This window comes from Geotrypetes seraphini, chromosome 2 (genome assembly GCF_902459505.1).
Source record: "Geotrypetes seraphini chromosome 2, aGeoSer1.1, whole genome shotgun sequence".
In the NCBI taxonomy this organism is placed as follows: domain Eukaryota; kingdom Metazoa; phylum Chordata; class Amphibia; order Gymnophiona; family Dermophiidae; genus Geotrypetes; species Geotrypetes seraphini.
Genome location: NC_047085.1, coordinates 345,688,643 through 345,703,602, shown reverse-complemented (window position 1 = coordinate 345,703,602; position 14,960 = coordinate 345,688,643). Strand labels below are relative to the sequence as shown.

The 14,960-nt window shown below is 47.1% G+C and overlaps 1 protein-coding gene across 6 annotated transcripts in view; it reads right to left on the bottom strand.

Moving 5' to 3' along the window:
- CDCP1 (CUB domain containing protein 1) overlaps nt 1-14,960 on the bottom strand; it is a 132,553-nt gene that overhangs the window by 44,690 nt on the left and 72,903 nt on the right. For all 6 annotated transcript variants that reach the window (XM_033930324.1, XM_033930323.1, XM_033930327.1 and 3 more), the window contains exon 3: nt 3,984-4,337. In XM_033930324.1, the coding sequence (XP_033786215.1) occupies nt 3,984-4,337 (354 nt within the window). The remainder of the gene's footprint in view (nt 1-3,983; nt 4,338-14,960) is intronic.

The following is a 14,960-nucleotide window of genomic DNA, read 5'->3' as shown; positions in this document are numbered from 1 at the left end:
CGGACTTCTGCCAACACTCATACCTGCGTGGTTTTTTTTGCACATGTGCTGTAAACTGGATGGTAACACCTTTACAGAAGCTCATGTAAACCGCTCTGAATTGACTCCCTAGTCATTAATAGCAGCACAGAAGCTTTCAATAAACAAAAATAGTAAGTGAAGTTGCCCCACTGTCGTCATTCTCAGGGACACGCAGCAGACTGCAGGTCAGAACAGGTCATCCTCAGTATTTCTGATAGGCACTACAGCTGAGCTGAGCAAAGATTGTGCCCATCATTGTGCTACTGTTGAGTGTTTAGTAAACTGTAATTCAGCCCCGAGTGCATTTGTCCCTGCTCACTCTGGCCCACCTGTGGCTATGCCACTACAAACAACTAACCTGAAGAGCTTGAAAACAAGATCCTCGGTCCAGCTGAAGAGTGTATTTTTCCTGTCATTTGGGTGTGGTATTGCTGGTGTTTCTTGAGAAGACACCCTTCCACCCCCCCCCCCCCCCCCCGACTGTCACACCGAGCTGAAATACCCAGATCACAACAGGTAAATTCTTTCCAAGTATACAGTAAAGCCATCTGAGAAGACTACTGGTCAAGTTATTTAAGAAACCTGCCCAATATATTTTAAACTCAAATCAGCTATAACTATAACCACATTTTCTGGCAACAAATCTATGGGTTTGTGTGTTTGTACTGAAAACCTGTTTTAAACATGCACAGCTATATGACCTGGATGATTTTCTTCCACAATCAAACATCACTAATAATAAAATGCTAAGCGCGCATGCGCACTCCTATCTGCGTGATCCATAACTCCATGGCCAGAAGGAGTGCGCATGCGCACTTAGCTGTGCCAGTGGTCATCAGAGAAATTGTAAAGCGTGGGCTTCCCTGCTCTCCAGGCATCGAAGCGGCAGTCCTCCATCTAGTCCACCAAAGCGGCAGACCTCTCCACAGCAACCAGGGAGCACTGTAAGGCCCGCTGCTGCTCTTCTGTCTGCCCTCCTCTTCAAATCAGCCTGCTGAGGATCGCGGCCAGCTGTAGCGAACCTCGCAGGCTGCTCTGCACCTCGGTAGCACGTTCCCTCTAACGCACATGATCGCATCAGAGGGAATGTGCTACCAACGTGGAGAGCGGCCTGCAAAGTTCGCTATAGCCGGCCGCGATCCTCAGCAGGCTGTTTTGAAGAGGAGGGCAGACACGAATGATCAGGAAGCCAGATGCTGGACAGGGAGGAGCAGGGAAGAGGTGCTGTTAGACAGGGGGGGAGGTAAAAGGAAGGGAGAAGGCCTACTGCTGAACAGGGGGAGCAGGCAAGGGGTAGTGGTGGACAGCCGTGGAAAGAGAGAGACAGAAAGAAAGATAGACAGAAAGCGGCCAAGGAGAGAGAAAGAGAAAGACAGACACACACATCTATTCTAGCACCCGTTAATGTAATGGGCTTAAAGACTAGTTTAAGAATACACCCAATGCACAATTTTGACATCTGGGGCTAGACATGTTTTAACAATGAATAAGTGCCAAAAAGGTGCCCAAACTAAAGGGATGTAAGCATGACCCCCTCCCCCCCACACACACACATTATCTCTCTCAGTGGTCACTGACCCCCCCCCCTTCCACCCGCAAAGAAATGAATGAAACAGTGCATACCTGCCTGTTTGACAGCTTCAGATATTATGGCCAGTCCTATTAGAGCAGCAAGCAGGTTTCTGGAGTCCCTGGTAGATGATGTAGTCAACCATAGAGATGGGGATTCAGGCCCATACTCCACTGAAACCACTACACTTATGGTGGAATTTGTGAGCCTTCCAAACCCCATCCTAATTCCACTGTACCCACATATAGTTGTCACCTGCAGGCATAAATGCTATTGTGGTTTACATTTGGGCACATTGGGTTTCAGGTGGGTTTTGGAGGGCTCACCATACAATAAGAGAGTTATGGCGAGATGTGTACCTGGCCTTTTTATGTGAGGTTCACTGCAGTGCGTCCTAGGATGTCCAATGTTCTGCTATGATGTCTGTGTGGCCATTCTACAAAGAATGCTGGTCCCTCCTATGTCCTAATGACTTGTTCTGTGCGTGTTTCTTTTGGGCATGTGTTTTCAAAAATGATTCAAAAAGATAAGACGCACAAAGTCCAAACACATCCATTTTTGAAAAAACACGATAAGACATTTTGCAGTTTTGAAAATGGGCACGTTTGCTACTGGAATTTTGTGCGTGTTTTGCAAAACGTCTAAACTTAGATTTAGACCTCATAGCAAAAATATCCCTCCACATCACAAGGCAACCTGGTTCTTATAGTTGAAATGAACTAAAAATCATATTCCTATGGAGAGAGGAAAATGACCTCAGAAACCATTTTGAAAGACTGCAATTTGGCTTTCTAAAACCAGTTTTCTTTCATCACTAACTCTTCAAAATGGCTGGTCAGTGTGTTTATCTAATGCACAATGGAATTAAAACGTTAAAGTTAGGTGCATGAAGAAAATTTAAGCGCAATAAAATTATGTAGATATTTTATGAAGCAGAATTATTGCCCTAGCAACACCATATAAAAAAATACAAGAGGCTTTTTTTATTTGATTTTAGACCAAGGAAAAAAAATTAATCAGTTTTAGAAAGAGAAATTGTACAGTCTTTCAAAATGGTTTCTAAGGTCATTTTACTCTCTTAATAGAAATGTGTTTTCAGTTCATTTCAGCTATAAGAATTGGGTGCCATGTGATGTTACATAACCCAGGAAAGGTCACAACTTGAAACAGCAGAGATTATATACAGGGTAAAAGAGTAGGATATATTGGCACTCATACTGACCCCGCTGTGCTCTAAGCTGCCTACTTGATACTACTCTGTAATTGATCGGAAAGATGAGTTGAGAGCTGTGAGATGGCTGCAGAGCTTTTACCAAGAGTAAGGAGGGAAGCCAGAAAGCTAAATTAGGAAACACAGAAGGGACAATTTTAAAACTTAGCACCTTCAGTTAAGCATACCAATGCCGCGTGCTAAGCATCAATTTCATAATGGAATCTGTGCATCAAGATGCCATTAAAGCACACTATGGTCAACCTCAAATCGGTGCACCTACAGTTAGGTATGACCATTAATGCCAGGTCACAGCAGTCATACAGGCACAATTAATCAAATATGTGTAATTTATAGTATTCTCTAGGACATGTGCATAAATTGGAGACACGCCGGTGCCCCTCCCATGCTCCAACAACATGTACATCCCCTTATAGTTAGGCTCTAAAGCATATGCCTCCTTATACAGTGGAATGTAATTACAGGGAAACAGGAGAAGCCAACTTTCCAAAACTTGGAAAGCGGAAACAAACAGCGAAGGAGACTCTTGGTGTTCAATGCATTTTATTATATCACAGGACTCGATATGATCGTGTTTCGGCCCAAGACGGCCTGCCTTATGAGTCTGTAGTCAAATGGTTGTAAAGTCACAATGTTAGAAAACAAGAAAAAAATGGCTGAAGCTTAGAGGTGGGAAAAGGGCTGCTGCTATTTGGTGGCCTTAGCTTGCTAAAGAAGTGAAACTAAAGGGAAGCCTTAAGGAAAATGTCCCTCAGGCCCCTGTAGCCATTTGATTATGGTGTTAACAGCAAAACTAAACTTTTAGTTTGTTAGTTTATTTGAATTTTTATTGATGTTTTGTAATGTTTTCCTCTGTAGATTTAGATTTCTTTAATAAGCAAAATGTAAATCATTTGCATAAATAAGTAACTAAATAAATAGATAAAAGATGTGTGTATGTGTTGTTCATGCATGCCACATCAAGGAAAAAACTGTGGAAAAAAATAAAATCATTCCAGTGGCATTGGGTACCTAACACCTGTAGTTGTTAATTGTAAACAAACAAGAAGCACGCAACCATTTCCAATTGTCTCATCGGTAGAAGACATTTACGACTATAAATTGACAATGTTTTAGCAACCTGAATCCCCTCCCCCTGGAAAGATCAATTTGCCAACTTACGTTTTATAGAAGACCTGTTTGCTATGCTGAACCCAGATTGCAGGGGACTTTCATTCCAGGGGAGGTGCAGTGACACCAGCACCCCGCCTTGGACCTTCACATGAGACACCGAGCCATTCCTGCAGAAGATGCCGATGTTGCTAGGTTTCAGACCCTGACAAGTGCTAACATTAAATGTGGCTGAATCTGGGCATGTGTCATTTGGATCTATCTGCCTCAGCCAAGGGTTAAAGCTGAGCTCCAGCCCGACGCTCCGGGCGGCTATCACATGCCAGGAGAATGTTCTGTTCAGCCTGGGTAAACCTAAGGGCTGAAGTCCCACAGCACCAAAGGGGCAGGGTCCAGATATGCAGTCTAAAACAAAACACAAACAAAAATCAGAGAGCAGAGAACACAAGTTTACATAACACGTATACATGTTTCATTTTATGTTTTTCTGCCAGCATTTACTATTTGTTCATGGTAAGAAAAATCTTCACTGTCATCAAGGTAAAATCCCCATAAGGTGAAATATGGTATCATCATTGGAGGCTCCTCAGCTTTCTGCTATTCTGAGTTATTTCGTTATGGCATATCATATTTATACAAAAAACTCTTTAAAATATTATTATTATTAAGAACAAAATGACAGAACATATATGTAGCATGGATTAATGAGAGAAAACCAACATGGTTTTAGTCAAGGGAAATCACATGTTAAAGATACCACACATATGTTAAGAAGCTATGCTTTGCAGGAAGTGGAACCTCAATGGTTACTAGTAATGTTAGATGTCACAGCTCTTTATACTATGATCCCAGCTGATAAAGCATTAATTTTAATTCAAGATATCTTTGAAAAACAAGATATCTGCACTAGAATTACCACAACATTCCTGATGAAGCTTGCATCTTTAGTTTTAACTTACGTTATTTTTGGTTTAATGGAGTTTTTTTCCAACACACATGGAATTGCTATGGGAGACTCTCTTGCTCTCTCATTAGAGACTGAACTATGGCAGATTAGAAGAAAAATATTTGTATGTCTCTGAGTGGTTTTCAGGACATTATAGTGTGGAAGAGATTTTTGGATGACATTTTTTGCATTTGGACATCAACTTTGGAACAGTTCCATGCATTTTTGGAATGATTCAATCATGTTGACTCTTATATTCAGTTTACAGCAACCATCAACCAAACAGATTTCCTTTTTGGATCTGAAGATTGTGGAGCAACAGAGGAATTTAATAACTACATTGTTTCATAAACCAACAGATAGAAACAGTATTTTGAGATTTCATAGCTTCCATCCATATCGATTGAAGAAGAGCTTGCTGATCAGCCAATTTTTAAGGCTGAGAAGAATCCCAGATCCAAGCAAGGGATATGAAACGGAGAATTTCACAGTGAGGATATCCTAAACAAATTATCCAACAAGCATATTTGAGAGCTAAATATGCTCAGAGAGAATTATTATTGCAATGCAAACATGAAAAGTTATCAGATGATTCTCCTATGTTTGTTCAGAAATATACCTTGTTCTCACCCAGCATTATTTATTTTGAGACACTGGCATGTAGCATGACTGGTGAAAGATACAACTGGGGGAAAACCAATTTTCTTCTATTGCCATACCAAGAATATAGGAGAATTGGTTCATTCCAATAATCATAAAAGAACTTGGGGTACCTCTGTAGGTTACCATACAAATTGTGGTTGCTGCCAATGGTGCTCCTCTGCAATAGTCGGGGACAGTTGGACACATCCAAATACGGGGAAGACCTATCGAGCTCGAACCATGACAGACTATAATACAACATATGTAACATATATGATCCAATGTCCCTGCCACAAAATGTATTTAGGTTGAACTATGCGATCTATAAAGACCAGATTGAATGAACATAAATCGAGAGTGAACACACAGAATGAGACTGCTCCACTGGTTTGACACTGGATTTTAATGAATCATACACTGTAGGATATAAAATGAAGAATCATAGATACAGTTACAGTAGGATGGGAAGGCAGTAATTTTGAACGCACTTTGAATCTACAAGAACTAAGATGGATTTTTGAATTAAACACCACATTCCCTGATGGCCTGAAAGCACAGTTACTTACCGTAACAGGTGTTATCCAGGGACAGCAGGCAGATATTCTTAACGTATGGGTGACGTCACCGACGGAGCCCCGGTACGGACCTTTTTAACTAGAAAGTTCTAGTTGGCCGCACCGCGCATGCGCGAGTGCCTTCCCGCCCGACGGAGGAGTGCGTGGTCTCCAGTTAGGATAAGCCAGCTAAGAAGCCAACCCGGGGAGGTGGGTGGGTCGTAAGAATATCTGCCTGCTGTCCCTGGATAACACCTGTTACGGTAAGTAACTGTGCTTTATCCCAGGACAAGCAGGCAGCATATTCTTAACGTATGGGTGACCTCTAAGCTAACAGAGAGGGAGGAGGGATGGTTGGCCATTAGGAAAATAAATTTTGTAACACAGATTGACCAAAGTGTCCATCCCGTCTGGAGAAGGCATCCAGACAGTAGTGAATAGTGAATGTGTGAACTGAAGACCAAGTGGCCGCCTTGCAGATTTCCTCAATAGGAGTGGAACGGAGGAAAGCCACAGAAGCAGCCATAGCTCTGACCCTGTGGGCCGTGACAGGTCCTTCCAGTGACAGGCCGGCCCGAGCATAACAGAACGCAATACAGGCAGCAAGCCAATTGGACAGCGTTCGTTTAGATACAGGGTGACCCAGACGATTAGGATCGAAGGTCAGAAAAAGTTGAGGAGAGGAGCGGTGAGCCCTGGTACGGTCAAGGTAGTACGCCAGGGCACGCTTACAATCCAGCGTGTGAAGAGCCTGTTCCCCAGGATGAGAATGGGGTTTAGGGAAGAAAACAGGCAGCACGATGGACTGGTTGAGGTGAAAGGCTGAAACCACCTTAGGAAGGAATTTAGGATGGGTACGCAGAACCACCTTGTCATGGTGAAAAACAGTGAACGGTGGATCGGCGACCAGTGCATGTAGCTCACTAACCCTCCTGGCAGAGGTGATGGCAATGAGGAAAAGCACCTTCCATGTGAGAAGTTTGAGCGAGGTAGTAGCCAGAGGCTCAAAAGGAGGTTTCATGAGGGCTGACAAAACCACATTGAGGTCCCAGACGACTGGGGGAGGCTGAAGAGGAGGTTTGATATTGAAGAGGCCTCTCATGAACCGGGAAACCAGAGGATGAGCCGTGAGGGGTTTTCCAAGGATAGGCTCATGAAACGCAGTGATGGCACTGAGGTGGACTCTGATTGAGGTCGACTTGAGGCCAGCGTCGGAGAGAGAGAGCAAATAGTCCAGTACAGTTTCCACCGCCAGAGAGGTGGGATTGTGATGATGAAGAAGACACCAAGCGGAGAACCGGGTCCACTTCTGATGGTAACATTGGAGTGTGGAGGGTTTCCTGGAGGCATCCAAAATGCGACGGACTGGCTGAGACAGGTTTTCTGGAGAGGTCAGCCCGAGAGAAACCAAGCTGTCAGGTGGAGCGAAGACAGATTGGGATGTAGTAGAGACTGATGTTGCTGTGTAAGAAGAGTAGGAAACACAGGTAGAGGAATGGGATCCCTGGAACTGAGCTGAAGCAGGAGGGAGAACCAATGTTGTCTGGGCCACCGAGGGGCGATGAGAATCATGGTGGCCCTGTCCTTGCGGAGCTTGAACAGGGTCCGCAACATCAGAGGAAGTGGAGGGAAGGCATAGAGGAACCGATCCGTCCAGTCGAGTAGGAATGCATCCGGTGCCAGACGATGTGGAGAGTAGAGTCTGGAGCAGAACTGGGGCAGCTGATGGTTGTGAGGAGCTGCAAAGAGGTCCACCTGTGGAGTGCCCCATCGAGCAAAGATGGAGTGGAGAGTGGGAGGATCCAGGGTCCACTCGTGAGGTTGAAGGATGCGGCTGAGCTGGTCGGCCAGGGAGTTCTGTTCGCCCTGGATATAGACTGCTTTGAGAAAAAGATTGTGGGCTGTGGCCCAGGTCCAAATTCGGAGGGCCTCCTGACAAAGGAGACGAGATCCGGTGCCGCCTTGCTTGTTGATGTAGTACATGGCGACTTGGTTGTCCGTGCACAGGAGAAGAACCTGAGGATAGAGAAGGTGCTGGAAGGCCTTGAGAGCATAAAACATGGCTCTGAGTTCCAGGAAATTGATGTGATGTTGACGCTCCTGAGGGGTCCAGAGTCCCTGGGTGCGTAGATCCCCTATGTGAGCTCCCCATGCATAGGGGGAGGCATCTGTGGTGATGATCATGGAATGAGGGGGCGGATGAAGAAGGAGGCCCCTGGAAAGATTTGAGGAGTTCAACCACCATTGAAGAGAGTGCTGAAGAGATGATGTCACAGAGATGGGATGAGAAAGAGGATCCCTGGTCTGCGACCATTGGTTGGCGAGGGTCCATTGCGGTATCCTCAAATGGAGTCGCGCCAGAGGAACCACATGGACTGTCGAGGCCATGTGACCCAGAAGAATCATCATCTGGCGAGCAGGGATGGATGGTTGGATGAGCACCTGTCGACAGAGGTGAAGCAGTGTCCGGTGCCGGTCGGCAGGAAGGAACGCTCTCATGGAGTTGGTATCGAGAAGTGCTCCGATGAACTGAAGGCGCTGCGTGGGAAGCAGATGCGACTTGGGATAATTGATCTCGAACCCCAAGAGATGGAGGAAAGAGATGGTGTGGTGAGTGGATTGCAGCACAAGTGGAGCGGTCGTTGCTTTCACCAACCAATCGTCCAAGTAGGGGAACACTTGAAGGTTGTGGGACCTGAGACAGGCCGCTACCACAATCAGGCACTTGGTGAACACCCTGGGCGAAGATGCGAGACCAAAGGGAAGCACTTTGTACTGATAGTGGTGATTGAGTATCTGGAATCGGAGGTAGCGACGTGACGCCTGATGGATTGGGATGTGAGTGTAGGCCTCCTTGAGGTCCAGGGAACATAGCCAGTCGTGTTGAGACAGAAGAGGATAAAGTGTGGCAAGTGAGAGCATTCTGAACTTTTCCTTGACCAAACACTTGTTGAGGTTCCTGAGGTCGAGGATAGGACGAAGATCTCCTGTTTTCTTGGGTACCAAGAAGTAGCGGGAGTAAAATCCCTGACCTCTTTGGTCTGGTGGAACTTCTTCGATGGCATTGAGAAGGAGGAGGGATTGGACCTCCCTGAGGAGGAGAGGAGTTTGGGAGGAGTGAGAAGCAGACTCTACGGGAGGATGGTCTGGAGGAAGAGTCTGAAACCTTAGTGAGTATCCGTGACGGATGATGTTTAGAACCCACAGGTCTGATGTGATGGCCTCCCAGCGTCGTAGAAAGATGGTGAGGCGGCCCCCGATAGGTTGAGGCAGAGGCAGCGAGGGTTGGAGACTGGCTATGCCCTGGAGAAAGGAGTCAAAAGGGCTGAGGAGGCTTAGTTTGAGGGAGAGGCTTAGCTGTCTGGTGAGATTGCGAGCGAGCCTGAGAGTGTTGTTGCTGTTGTTGGCGAGGCCGACGAGATTGCTGTTGAGGAGGATTCAGCGGCCTAGCAGAAAAGCGACGTTGGTAAGAAGACTGAGGTCTGTATGGTCGTGTCGGCGGAGTCTTCTTTTTAGGCTTAATGAGGGTGTCCCATCTGGTCTCATGAGCCGAAAGTTTTTGTGTGGTGGTATCTAGAGACTCCCCAAAAAGTTCATCACCAAGACAGGGCGCGTTGGCAAGGCGGTCTTGGTGGTTGACATCCAGGTCAGATACTCTCAGCCAGGCAAGGCGTCGCATAGCAATTGCCAGAGCAGAGGCACGGGAGGAGAGCTCGAAGGAGTCATAGATTGAGCGTACCATGAACTTCCTGAGCTGAAGGAGGGTGGAAATTTGTTGTTGAAACAAAGGGACCTTGCGTTCAGGGATGTACTTTTGCAGAGCAGAAAGTTGTTGTACCAGATATTTCATATAAAAAGAAAAATGAAATGAATAATTGTTGGCTCTGCTAGCCAGCATGGCATTCTGGTATAGGCGCTTTCCAAATTTATCCATTGTTTTACCCTCTCTGCCAGGAGGGGTGGAGGCATAGACACTGGAACCATGAGATTTCTTGAGAGTGGATTCTACTAGGAGGCTCTCATGTGGCAACTGGGGTTTATCAAATCCCGGGATAGGGATGACCCTGTATAAACTGTCCAGTTTCTTAGGGGCACCTGGAACAGTAAGGGGGTTCTCCAAGTTTTTATAAAACGTCTCCCACAGAATATCATGGACGGGGAGTTTGAGAAATTCCTTGGGAGGTTGGTCGAAGTCCAAGGCTTCTAAAAAGGCCTGGGACTTCTTGGAGTCGGACTCGAGTGGGATGGAAAGAGCCCCAGACATCTCCCGAAGGAATTTTGTAAATGAGGACTGCTCGGGCTTGGAGGTGGATTCAGCCATGGAGGGTTCCTCATCAGTGGAAGAGGCATCCTCCTCGGTACCGAGGGGGGATTGCTCCCATAAGTCAGGGTCCCTGATGGCCGGCTCAGCATGGCGGGTTTTAGAAAGGGACTTGCCAGATCTCATGGATACGGTGCCGGGGGATGAAGACCGGTGCCGATCTCTGTCCCGGGAGGAGTGGTGTCGATCCCGGTCCCGAGACGATCGATGTCGATCTTGGGTTCGGGATGGGTCCTCCGCCGTGCAGGTCTGTAATGTAGGCTGTGCCGATAAGACCGGCATCGAAGTATTCATCGGTACCGAGGGGGTGGCCACTGGCGTAGTGGTGCGAGGCTCGGGCCGGACCGGTACCGGAAGGAGCGGTGCCAGCAGGGTTGGGAGCAGTTCCTGAAGCTGGTGCTCGAGTTGCTCCTGTAATTTAGTTTGGAGGATGGCCGAGATACGGTCCTCCAATGGGGGCACCGGTACCGTTTTACTTTTCTTCGGTACCATAGGTGCCGCTCTACGCTCCGGTGATGAGGAGGCCGATGAAGAGGCACTCACCGTTATCGGAGCGGAGCGCTTACGGGACTTGCGGGACGTCGGAAGGACCGGTGTCACCGCCGTGGCTGGAGGGCGCTCAAGGGAAGTGGAAGGCTTCTTAGCTGGCTTACCTGGCGCCATCGACCCCGCAGAAGGATCAGGTGGTGTCGATGTTGACGGTGCCGATTTCGGCGGTGCCGTCGACGTCGGGGTCGGATCCATAGCAGAACCGGTGCCAAAGAGGAGATTCTGCTGAATTTGTCTATTTTTAAGTGTGCGTTTTTGAAGAGTCGCGCAGCGGGTGCAGGTGTCAGCCCGATGTTCCGGACCCAAGCACTGTAGGCACCAGTTGTGTGGGTCCGAAAGGGAAATCGGGCGTGCACACCGCTGGCACTTCTTAAAACCCGGCTGAGGGGGCATGAAGGGGAATACGGCCTCAGCGAAATCAAAGCCGGAGGCTTGTATGATGGCAACAGGCCCCGCCGGGGCCTGTTGAAAAATAAAGGAAAAAATAAAGTTTTTTTTTTTTTTTTTTTTTGTAAATTAGACAGAAAGGAAAAACCCGAAGGAAAAAAGCAGAAAAAATCAAAATAACGCGAGCGGGAAGGCAAAAAAGGAGTGTTCAACAGCCGTTGAATACCACATGCGTCTTCTTCGCTCCGCGGAAACGAAGAAACTGGAGACCACGCACTCCTCCGTCGGGCGGGAAGGCACTCGCGCATGCGCGGTGCGGCCAACTAGAACTTTCTAGTTAAAAAGGTCCGTACCGGGGCTCCGTCGGTGACGTCACCCATACGTTAAGAATATGCTGCCTGCTTGTCCTGGGATAATGAAAGTACTGAATGGATGGCAGTAGCAGATTGATTAACCCTGGAAGTTTGCCAATCCATAAATACCCTTTATTCCCTGGAGCTATTCAGATGTTTAAAGAGATAAGTTAATTGAGAGAAACTTTTTTCCTTTTTCAAATTAACAGTATTGAGTCAATTTTTCACAAAAATATTACAGTGCGATCAAACTGCCCAAAAAAAGCAGGCAATCTTTCTATGATGTTAGGGGGGGGGGAGATCCCTTTAAGAACACCACAGCCATTTTAAACTTAATGCAGCATACATCGAGATGGAAGTGTTAAGTACCAAATGGTAAGGGTGAATTTTCAGATTGCTTCAATAATTTTGGACTTCATAGAAGCAATGGAGTGAGTAAATCTAGATGAATTCTAAATGAGTGATTTTATGTTGCAGCTGGTTGTGATTTACTATACCTCGACCCTGAAGAAGTGGGTGAAATGCGTCGGAAGAGGTGCTGCTGCACTACAAAGTTATTGATACAAATAAAATATAATATAGAAAAATGTTAGACTGGAACATAAAATGAAAAAAATATGAGGACCTTTGACGATCAGAGCCAGTTGAGTTAAGCTACTTGAATGGCAATCTGAAGACCCTCCACAAAAAAATATATTATTTGAAATATAAATATAAGAAGTATATAGTCATACTGTTTTTTCTTGAAGGTCTGGGATATAGTACTTCTATTGAACTTGGTAGCCTATTTTCGTATAGTAATCTTTCATGGATTAAGAGCTGGTTGAAAGACAGAAAACAGAGAGTGGGTTTAAATTGTCAATATTCTCAATGAAGAAGAATAAATAGTGGTACTCCCCAGGGGTCTGTACTGGGACCACTGCTTTAACATATTTATCAATGATCTAGAAATAAGAATAACTAGTGAGACAAAGTTGTTTAAAGTTGTTAAATCGCAAGAGGATTGTGAAAAAATGCAAGAGGACCTTGTGATATCAGTAGACTGCGTGTCAAAATGGCAGATGACATTTAATGTGAGCAAGTACAAAGTGATGCATATGGGAAAGAGGAATCTGAACTATAATTACATGATGCTAGGTTCTATGTAGAGCTGCCTGATTCATGAAAAAAATTTTTGATTCGATTCACCCTATTGAATCGATTTTTCGATTCGATTTTCCTGCCCAATTGGGTGTTTTTTTAAAACATCCTGATGGGTTTATTTTATAGTCTCTTCACCCCCTTTGCCCTCTCCTAACCACAATGGCACCATGGTGTAAACAAAATAAAGAAACAAAAAAGACTTTTCCTCTCTGTTAAATCCTAGCTCATGTTTGCAGTCTAATACCAGCTCTGGCAGGATACACGTTTCAAATCTGACATATTGTAATCACAAAACAGAAAATACAATTAGTTTTTCTACCTTTTTTTGTCTGGTCATTATTCAAATCTTGTTGATCCCAAGCTCTGGTTGTCTTCTGATAACTTGCTTGCCAGGATCTCCTTCTTTCTTCTTTCTCCATGCTAACCATCCATCTGCCATCTCTGTCCTCTCCTTCCGTTTCCCTTCTTTCCCCCGGAGGTCTGGCATCTTTCCTTATTTTCATCTCCCTCGACAGATCCACCTTTTCTTAACTACCCTTTCATCCAGCATCTCTCCCTCCTTCCCCACCACCCCAGGGTCCACCATATCTCCCTTTCTGTTCCTTTCATCCCTAAATCCCATTGCCCACCATCTCTCTCCCTCTCCTCTGTTTTTAGACCCATTATTTCTTCCCCCCAAAGTCCGGCATATGCACGTCTCTTTGAACCTCCCTTCCCTCCCTCCCTCCGTGTTCTTCTACACCAGGGCCCCCTCCCCTGAACGTCTGCACCCCCCTGAAGGCCTACACCCCACCCCTGAAGGCCTGCATGTCCCCCCTCTGAAGGCCTGTATCCCCACTAGAAGGTTGCACCCCCCCCTGAAGGACTACCCCCTTCTCTCCCCGGAAGGCCTGCACCCCCTCACAAAGGACTACACCCCCCTCCCACGAAGGACTACACTCCCCTCCCCCTGGAAGGCCTGCACCCCCCACAAAGGACTACACCTCCCCTCTCACAAAGGACTATACCCCCGACCCCCGGAAGGCCTGCGTGTTCAACTTATCTAAATTCAGCAGCCTGCCCTGCAGAAGAAGATCGCCACTGGCTCTACCGATCTTTGTAAGCTGCAAAACGTCCAAGTCGTCTTCTCTGCCGCAGTCCCGCCCCTTCTCTGATGAAGTGAATCGGTGAATCGATTCGAATCGTGAATAGGACAGCACTAGTTCTATGTTAGGAGTCACTACCCAGAAAAAGGATTCAGGTGTCATTGTCGAGGATACATTGAAACCCTCAGCTCAAAGTGCGGCGGTGGCTAAGAAAGCAAGTTAGGAATTATCAGGAATGGAAAACAAAGATGAAAATTAGAGAATGACACGGTGACGGTTTACCCGCGGCCACCGCATTTAAGCCGCGGGTCACCGCCGAAAACGGGGAAGAAAACTAGCAGTCGCTGCGGTGACGGGGACAAGGCCATTCACCGACCGCGGAAACGGTGAACAGGTTTGTCCCCGCGGGCCAATGTACCCCCTTCTAGGAACCGCTATTTACCTGTGTTTCACCGTGCTCCTCATTTGTCAGATTAACCCCTCCCGACAATCGCAGCAGAAGGGTACCCAACCCCTCCTGCCGGTCCTCCCAATGGCCTCCCCTAAGATCGCCGGCAGGAGGGTACCCAACCCCTCCTGCTGGACCCCCCCCCCCAACGAACCCTCCCACCCCGGAACCCCCTTAGTCTTACTTTCAAAGTTGGACCGGACAGCTCCTCGCTCGTCTGGCCAGCAGGCCTGCCTCCGTCCAAATGAGGCGGGCCCGCCCCTACCCTGCCCAACCCACAGGATCCTAGGGCCTGATTGGTCTAGGCACCTAAAGCCACTCCCGCTATAGGAGGGGCCTTAGGTGCTTGGGCCAATCAGGCCCTAGGATCCTGTGGGTTAGGCAGCGATCACGGCAGGAGGGCACCCAACCCCTCCTGTAGACCCCCCCAACGGCCCTCCCGACAATCGCAGCAGAAGGGTACCCAACCCCTCCTGCCGGTCCTCCCAATGGCCTCCCCTAAGATCGCCGGCAGGAGGGTACCCAACCCCTCCTGCTGGACCCCCCCCCAACGAACCCTCCCACCCCGGAACCCCCTTAGTCTTACTTTCAAAGTTGGAC